The sequence below is a fragment of the Ambystoma mexicanum genome, chromosome 6p (assembly GCF_040938575.1).
Source record: "Ambystoma mexicanum isolate Mex_15411 chromosome 6p, UKY_AmexF1_1, whole genome shotgun sequence".
Taxonomy (NCBI): domain Eukaryota; kingdom Metazoa; phylum Chordata; class Amphibia; order Caudata; family Ambystomatidae; genus Ambystoma; species Ambystoma mexicanum.
Genome location: NC_090935.1, coordinates 106,323,195 through 106,332,265, shown reverse-complemented (window position 1 = coordinate 106,332,265; position 9,071 = coordinate 106,323,195). Strand labels below are relative to the sequence as shown.

Sequence of the window (9,071 nt, the reverse complement as noted above, 5' to 3'; positions counted from 1 at the left end):
CATTGGGGCCTGCGTAGCAGATACATGCATAGTTACACTGGGTCCAAAAAGGTTTCAGGAAACCCTTTCCTATTATTATTATTTTTGTAAATCCCATACATTCGATTTCACTGTGGCCGCATCCTGGATTCTCAGCGCATATTCTGAGCGCTCAAAATAAAAAGAACTTTCACGTGTTGGGATCTGCCAAAGCGTCAGTGTCTTAAACCTACAGACTCCTGATTATAAGTGCAGGAAAAGTGCGCTATGCGCAAAGTCTGACTCAGTTGCCACTCCAAAGAGAGCCGGTGCATGCTTGCTGCAGCATTCCCCTGATTCCGCCCAGGTAAAGAACTGTGACGGGTCAGTCAGGGCAGGGCTCTGAGCTGTTGCTCGCCACAAAAAAAAAAAATAGGGATTGCCCAGGTGGGGTTCTCCCAATCTGTTTCACGCTGATACAATGCCATGATAGGTACAGTGCTGGGTAAACACACGTGTCTCCCCCCCAGTATCTATTGCCGGTCTTGCGCTTGCCTGCTAAATACTCATTGACGCGTCGGCAGTCGATCATCAGAGTTATCAGTGTCAAGTCTTCTGAATAGGTGCTAATGTTTACATGAAAAACTGATAAGCACACCTGCATCTGAAAACCCCGGCACAGTTCCTGTTTGCTATCAAATATTTGATCTCTTTGCAGGCAACAATGAAAAAGTATCACAAACTAACCCCACAGTCTTCTGGTTTAACCCAGTGAAAACAGTGTTTTTATAGAGCTTCAAATGCTCTTCACATCATGAATAACAAACTGCTTGTTTGTGTCGAGCAATGGCTAAAAGTGTGTGATCATATCACACAGTGTCTTTTCCTTCTGTGTCTGAGTGTTTGAAGCATAGAAGTACATTTTAGCTACTATTTCAATTTAAGCCAGCAACATATTGCATTCTGGTACTTGCAGTCTGCCATTCATGACATGGTTTATAAATCTTCAATCATTCTCTTGGTGCTTACAATGAATTGTTAGGCTGGGGGAAGTAAGGGGCTCCTCGTTGACACCACTCCTGCATTCACGGTGATTTCCCAGAGTGCATTTCCCCATGTCCTGAACTGTTGATTATGGATGCGCGTGCACCAGTGGCATGCACGACGGCGGTTTCCACCATTAGCAGAATCGCCTCATTGATCAATACCCTCAGATATCTGTTTTGTCCCCCAGGTCTGGTGAAAGCGATCAACACAGCGGTGGATCTGATTGTGGCGCACTTCGGCACGAGCAGGGATCCGGGGGTGAAGGTAAAGTATGGATTCTTCGCACTGAGCACTACTTAAGTATCCAACAGTTTTATTGAGCATGCGCACAGAGATGCCTGGGAAATCTCATCCAGCTCAAAGGAGCAATAATATTTGATAGTCTCAGTGCACACTGCCCTCTGTGTTCATTAACTGGTATTACTTCTGGCTGTTTTACTCTGTAAATGCAGGCAGCATACGCTCTCTCTTGCTAATGGTTCCAGACTTTGTAGCAGGATTGGATCAGTACATGATCAAGGCATTTTTTTAAAAATAATTTGTTTGAGTCGGGAACACGGTCATTGCTGTTTTTTCTCATTCATTTATTTACCTATGAGTCACTCTCTTGAGAAAGTAAAATCTGGCCAGAGGGAGGTACTTTGGTTTGGTATTGTGCTAATATTGTTTTTTTAATCGAAATGCACAAGTCTGTTTCACAGAATTTGATGATGATTTACAAACGCGTTTTACAACTGCGCCGACCGTGCACGGATGCAGAGTCACTTTGCACTGCAGAAATACACTTTGCACCGCTCTGGGAATCAGGCTGTTTGTTGGCAGTGCAAAGTCACTTTGCACCGTGCTACAAGTTCCATGTATCGGGTACGTTGACTATTGGAGGGCAATCTTGCGTTTGCGCTTTGTGGTTCAAGACTACGCATGCGGCTAGCAAGTTTCCTAGAAAATGGTGGAGCACCAAATTAGCTAGAGGAAGGCAGTAGTGTGCCTTATTCATACAAAGGAAACAAGCCATTAGGATACTTTATCTGGTTTAGGCATACTTTGTTTGGCAAGCTTTCTCAACGATGTGATGTAGGTCCCTTTTTTCTGAATGCACTGCTTGGGCCAGGTGCAGAGGGAGGGGGCGGGTTGGGGGCCGATGGGCAAGACCACAAAGACTAGCAAGGCCATCATCACCGGTGTGTTGCCCATTACACACCCAGCACTATTCGATCTCCAGTTGTTCATACGCCAAACCTGCCATGAGAAGCCATACTTTACTGCACTTCCTCTCTAAGAAAACCGTGCATATAGAGTAGACTAGCACGCAGCCACACTAATACAAATAATAATGATGTGTCATTTATATAGCGCTTTTATCCAAAGCGCTTTACATAGAACATTTTCATACACAACTATTACCAGGTCGAAATTGGTACTCATTTTATTGACTTCAGCGCGATCAAAGGCTGAGTGAACCTTGCCGGGCTCCGAACCTACTACCTGCGGGTCATACACAGAACGCAGCAGCGAGCGTGCAACCCTCTGAGCTTTCTTATCAGCTACCATAACCCCCTTGTCTGACTCTCTCCTTGCGTCTGCTAATTCTTTCCCCTGTTTACCGCTCTCTTACTACTCTCTTACTCTACTTTCCAGCAGACTTAAGTCTGGGAAGGGGCATATTACACCGCAGACAAGGATGGGAACATTCAATCTTTAATGGTGGTATGCAACTGGATGCAATACGAAAGCGTAATATTATAAAATAACTGTACAGTTCCCTGATCAGCCTGTTTTTTATTGTATTAGGTGACAAAGCCGGCCTTAGAATGCCAGCTGTATAAATGCTGCCGTCATTCTCAGCTTTCTTAGGTGGCGCTTTAGCGCCACTTATAAGCCGAAACTATTGCATTTATGTACAACTAGGAAGGAGATGGCATGTGAGGAAGCACACACAGCTGGTAGTGGCTGTTTAGTTAATTATACACCCATGTACTGCCCATGGCCATACTATGACTATTCCCATGTCTACCCAGTACCCGCTGCTCCATGCCCAAAACACAGACCTTGTTGATCTATCTTTATCAAGCAGTAACATCAAAGTTTGGCCTGCTGTCTCCACGCTGTCTGCCGAGAGTTAATAGCTTACTTGCTGCTCTAAAATGCACTACTGGTGCAACAAAAATGTCTTAACCAAGTGTGCCTTCAGTCTCTTGATTTATAGCTGTTCCTTGCACTGAAGTCCTGTTAGAAACCAGCACTGGTAAAGTCAACAGTGTCATCTGACATTCTCATACTCCTGACAGGGGCAGTGTGAGAGCTGTAAAGTCATGTGATTTATTTTGACTGTTATAGAAGGCAGAGTCCCCACCTGATCCAGACATGTTTTCTGGGCGCAAGAGCATGTTTTGGCCTTAAACCGGCGGTGCCAATTGCACACCATCGCTACATTTCATTGAGTGAATGTATTCTTTACAGCTAACCATTTGTGGGGTGCCCATCAGAGTGATTTTCAAGTGATCTCTTTCCAGGATTCTAGAACTGTCAGCACCAGGAATGACAGCTAGAAGGCTGTGCTCCTGTGCCCTGAGACCTAAGACCTCCTCTGTTATAATGTCTGATCCATGTGCAGCTGAAGCATCCCGACCAGCAGAGAGGCAGAAAGGAGGCGCAGACACTGAAGAGAGAGATGGCACGTTATTGGAACTTCTGTAGCCAAGGTGACTTTGGACACAGCTGAAACCAAGGCAACACTGTTCCATGCTGTAGAGAGATATGCAGAGCTATCATGAAAGCTGGATGCAGTTGAGATGCGCCTGACTTCAGTGGACGAATAAACCCAGAGGACAGCAGACCAAATAAGAGCGTTTCAGGCCCAAAATGAGAAATTGGCTCTCAAACTATCTGAGCAGGAAAACGTCTCCAGAAAAAACTACATTTCCAGAAAATATAGAGAGGGATAATCCTACAGACTTCTTGGGGAAAGCCCTAATCGCTTTACTTAATTTGGATCGATAAAATGCCCCTAGAGATGCAAAGGGCTCACAGATCCTTGGGCCAAAAACCTGCACTTGGCCAGAGACCTGCCCATGGCCAGAGCCTTGCACTTGGCCAGAGACCTGCCCATGGCCAGAGCCTTGCACTTGGCCAGAGACCTGTCCATGGCCAGAGCCTTGCACTTGGCCAGAGACTTGCCCATGGCCAGAGCCTTGCACTTGGCCAGAGACCTGCCCATGGCCAGAGCCTTGCACTTGGCCAGAGACCTGGGCCTTTCCTTGTGAAGTTTCTAAGATTCCCCATTAAGTAGATGATTCTGCAGACTGCCTGTGAAATTTGTGATCTCTAATTGGGGAAGGGGTCACAAGATCATGATTTTTGCTGATCTCAGCAGAGATGTTCTAGGAAAGTCAAATCCAATTGATGTGGCAAAATAAAAATAGAGAAGCAGGAATCGAAAATACTACATGGTCAATCCAGCTATATTTCGTGTTATCTTGGAGGGTCAACAGCCGTCCTTTACTGATCAAAGGAGTGCAGAAGCTTTTTGACAGACTTGGGTCATGAGCCAATGGAGGAGACTGCATCTATGTCTCAAGGCGTTCCCAAGGCAAAAATAAGAGATGAATTTTTGGGAAGTTATTGATGAATTTTTGGGAAGTTATTGATACTATTACCTGAGTTTCATCATCCCAATAATGTTTGTTTAGGGTTTCTTTTTTAATAGCAATATAATTTGTTTTCTTTGTTTTTAAATAATGTAATGTTTAAAGAGTACAGTTGCCGTTGTGGCGGTTCGCCGTATGTTTACTTTTGCTCCCGGATTCGGAGTACAAAGCTTTAGATTCTAGAATAAAGTGCCCTGCAGCGTGGTGAGGCGTCATGTGAACTCTGTTGGACCTCTGGGGTCCGGTTTGTGTCAGCCACTAGCCTTCGGGAGAGATCTCGCCAATTGTAGGAAGCCCTTCACGCCCCGACGCCGGGTGGTGGTGGCGACAAAATCTTCAGCCCAGGCTAATCTGTTTCCTGGACTTCTCTCCTCATGCAGGAGCCTGAACCATTGCTGATGTGATAGGAAAGTTTGTGGGGGGCCCGTGTGCCCCGCTGCGTACTGCTAGTGACATCGGCATTGCATCTTTTCCGGATACGTTTTGAGGGTGGTGCGTTTGAAAGGTGTTGGAAATGCTAGTTACTTTTTTTCTTCTATTGAGACAGCTTTTTCGATTTTCCAATCCTTACCGCCTTAACCCTTCTAATATAGTTGAATTAGCCTTATAGTTCTCAAGAAATTGAAGGCTGTCCCGCGTTGGACCCTACAATCAAAATGAAAGACTACATTTATGTGAGAGCTGGTGTGTGATGGAAGCCACGAAGCAGCCCCGCTGGACCTCTGTGTTCACGACGGCCTCAGTGACGGACTGGTAAGGGGAGTGGCACGATAGGGAAGGTGAACAGTGTGGGCTGACACACAATGTATTTATTTATTTATTTATTACATTTGTATAGCGCACAAACAGCTCATGTGGATCGTGGCTCTGTTACTTGTAGGGAACTCAGTTGCAGGGAGGTACATTTTACATTGGTTGCACATTAATACATTTTTTACATTGGTAGCAAATTAGCACAGTCGACATTTGCAGGTTTATCAAGAGATGTGGCGAGTAGTCCCCGGGGACTGAGGTGTTAATCAGGCGAACAGAGTGGTTTTTATGGCTTTGCCGAAGCACTGAGTGAGGTTTCGTCACGAAGCGTCATAGGAAGGGCCTTCCAGTGTGGGGAGGCAAGAGAAGAATGACAATGTTAATGTGAGGAAAGCACTTCACTTGAAACATTTAAAGTGCTGTGTACCGACATGATCCAAATTCAGTACAGCATTACCATTTGCCTTATGCCCTAAAAACATGGGTGTAATTATACCCACCCATGGAAAGATAATAAGATAAAACGTTGTTTTTCATACGCTAACATGTGAAAGGGAGAGGTAAGAAGGCAATAGTCTGGCTTTGAAGCTTTGATCTTGGAGGCCGGAGAGACAACTGTGCAAGTTTATATCAAGTGGTGAGGAATATTGAAAGATAAAATGTTTGTTGATGTATTTAGCTTTTAAACTGTTTAGCAGTCTGTACGTCTGCATGATACATACAGTGAGCCGCATCTTTACTATATGAGCTTATCCGTTGCATGTATTGGCAGACAAACACTAACTTGGTTATGGAGCTAAGAAGTACACATGCCTCACATGATGGAATGAAATAGTCACTAGTTAGGGCTGCCTTATTCATAAAACACTTAAAGACTAGAATGGGAGTTTAATTGCAAGGGCTTTTTAATTTATTTATTTTGTATTTATTTTGCATTTCTTTATTTATTTTAATTTTCTTTCATCTATTTGCTTTCATTTTCTTGTGGCATTACTAGTGCAGGAAGTAGGGAGGACATTGGATATCAACTGTGTGTTGATGAAACAGTTTGTTGACTTATTTAGTTGAGGGGATATAGAATTAGATTGTTAAGTTGGGTTGTGGGTTGGCATTCCGACCTTTACAGATCCTAAGGTAGTGGGAGGTGAATATTTGGATTGCAGCACTGACCAAATAGGGCATAGCGTTCTGGGGGTTTGGTTCAGAGCAGCTAGCAGGTTTTACATATGTATATCTTTCATCAATCTGTTACGTTCCAGACTGTTTTTGGTAAGACTAATTTCTTGTTTGAGTGGTTTTGTGTCTGTTGTTTGTCCATAGTGTGGTATGAATGTAGTGAGTGTTTGTTTTGTCTGCTCTCAAACTTGGCTTAAGATGGCAATACAATTTGAATGGTCTCAGAATTTGTGATTGATGATTCTGGCATAATAGACTTAGAAATTGACTTTCATGACTACAGTAGCTGTAGGCTCAGAATTTTATGGGGACCTGATGAGTATCCCAAGAAGGGGTCCCTGAGAATAGAGCATTGAAATGGAGAACAGAGGCCATTCCTGGATCTGGTAGCAAACTACACTTTCTGTATAATATCACAACAGGAGTATATTATAATTGTATCGCTACTCAATTATTTGGCAAAAACTCTTTAAGGGCTGATTTATAAGCTTGAAAAGATTGTTTGTCTGATAAAATGTTATTACAGAATTGATTACCTTTTTATGAGAGGATATTTAGAATGTGAGTCTATCAATGGGTGTGCTAACAGTCTCCACATGGAATGTTAAAGGGTTGAATTTCCCACAGAAAAGGAAGAAAATATTGTGACGGAATTGGAGGGCTAGAGATGACTTTGTTTTCCTGCAAGAGGCACATTTGATAGAGAATTCTAAAAATCTTTTCAACTATTCAAAATACACTAAAGTGATTTTGACATGTTATACTTCAAAATCTTGAGGGGTGGGCATTTTGTTCAGGAAAGAATTGGATGTTGTAGTAGAAAGAGCAACTATGGATGATGACGGCCATGTTCTGCGGGGAGTGCCTTTTTTACAGGTTTGACATACTTATTGCGTGACATGCATGGAGAGAGCAGTATTTTGGGTGGTGACTTCCATTGCGTACTTAATCTCAAAGTCGACCTGTCTGCATCGTGGAGATATACTAGCTTGGGTGTGAGTAGAGAGTTTCAGAATTTCATTCAAGGGTTTGATTTGGTGGATATCTGGAGGGTACTGCACCCCGGGGAAAGGGAATATTAATTTTACTCTCCAGTGCATGACTGTTACTGGAGGATTGATTATTTTTTAATTTCAGACAACATGATTGAAAAGACAGTTCTATCAGATGTGGACTATCAGATCATTCTATGTTTGACTTGAGGTTGGATTTGGAAAACATGAAATCATTTTTTTTAGCCGGCGCCTAGAAATATTCATATTGGATGATTATGAGATCTTGAAAAACCTGGAGAACTTCTTCACCGTCGTTATGTGAGTTGTATAATTGCTTTCTGTTAGACGGGGTATTTTGCCAATCATTGAGGCAGGCATTGTTACCCTGATTCCTAAGCCGGGTAGAGATCATACCAAATGCAGTAATTACCAACCAATCTCATTACTTAACATAGATGTTAAATTGTTTACTAGGATCCTGACTAATAGGTTAGATGAATATATGGGAGACTTAATTGACCAATCGCAGGTTGGGTTCATGAGGCCGCAATACGGTTATGATAACATCAGGACAATTATAGATGTTTTGGGGTTCCCTGGGTACTGAAGTGGAAACTACATTGTTCATTTTTATGGATGAGGAAAAAAGCTTTTGATCGCATCAACTGGACGTCTATGGATTCTACTCTGCTTAGGATGGGAATTGGGCCTGCTTTTTTGGAGCGGTTGGTGCTTTACATTCGGCTATTACAGCAAGAATCTGGGTAAATTGAGAACTTTCAGCCTCCTTCCCCTTATCTAGGAGTACCAGGCAAGGGTATTCTTTGTCACCTTATCTCTTCAGTTTGGCTTTTGAGCCTGTAGGGGCTTATATCAGGCAGGAACCATGTTTTCAGGGCTTTTGGGTAGGAGATAAAGAAATTAAAGTTCTACCCTATGCGGATGACATGACTGTGATTCTGACCAATCCAAATAGGGGCAGAGTATTGTTGAAAAGCATGTTTGAAGAGGTGCGCCGTCTGTCAGGCCATGAAATCAATTGGGAGGAATCAGTTGTTTTTCCACTTAAAGCGTCTTTCTCACGCGAGGGTTTGGCTTCATGGAATTGTTATTGGGCCGATTTGAGTGTAAAATACTTGTGAGTTCTCTATATCATTCAATCTATCCCGCTTAAATTTCCAAAGAAATTGTTTAGACGTTTTTACAAGGTTTTCCAGGGGGTTTTGTTGGGTGTAGGGAAACAAACCAAGAATGCCACGATACATTATGGTGCACAGTGTACGAAAGGGAGGCTTTGGTTTCCCTACTTTTGAGAAATATCATAGAGGATTCCTATTGAAAAAATCTGCTTTTTATTTTGTGGAAAGGGGAGCTTCTGAGCCACTATGGATGTCTATTGAGAGAGATAGGTTTTCACGTATTGTGCCCAATTTAGCTACCAAGTCACCATCTATTGAGGCTCCTAGGACTGCATGACAACATGGATTATTGGTAA

At 43.0% G+C, this 9,071-nt stretch overlaps 1 protein-coding gene across 4 annotated transcripts in view; it reads left to right on the top strand.

Moving 5' to 3' along the window:
* RUSC2 (RUN and SH3 domain containing 2) overlaps window positions 1-9,071 on the top strand; it is a 377,627-nt gene that overhangs the window by 278,134 nt on the left and 90,422 nt on the right. For all 4 annotated transcript variants that reach the window (XM_069626791.1, XM_069626793.1, XM_069626790.1 and 1 more), the window contains one exon: window positions 1,193-1,269. In XM_069626791.1, coding sequence (XP_069482892.1) covers window positions 1,193-1,269 — 77 coding nt within the window. The remainder of the gene's footprint in view (window positions 1-1,192; window positions 1,270-9,071) is intronic.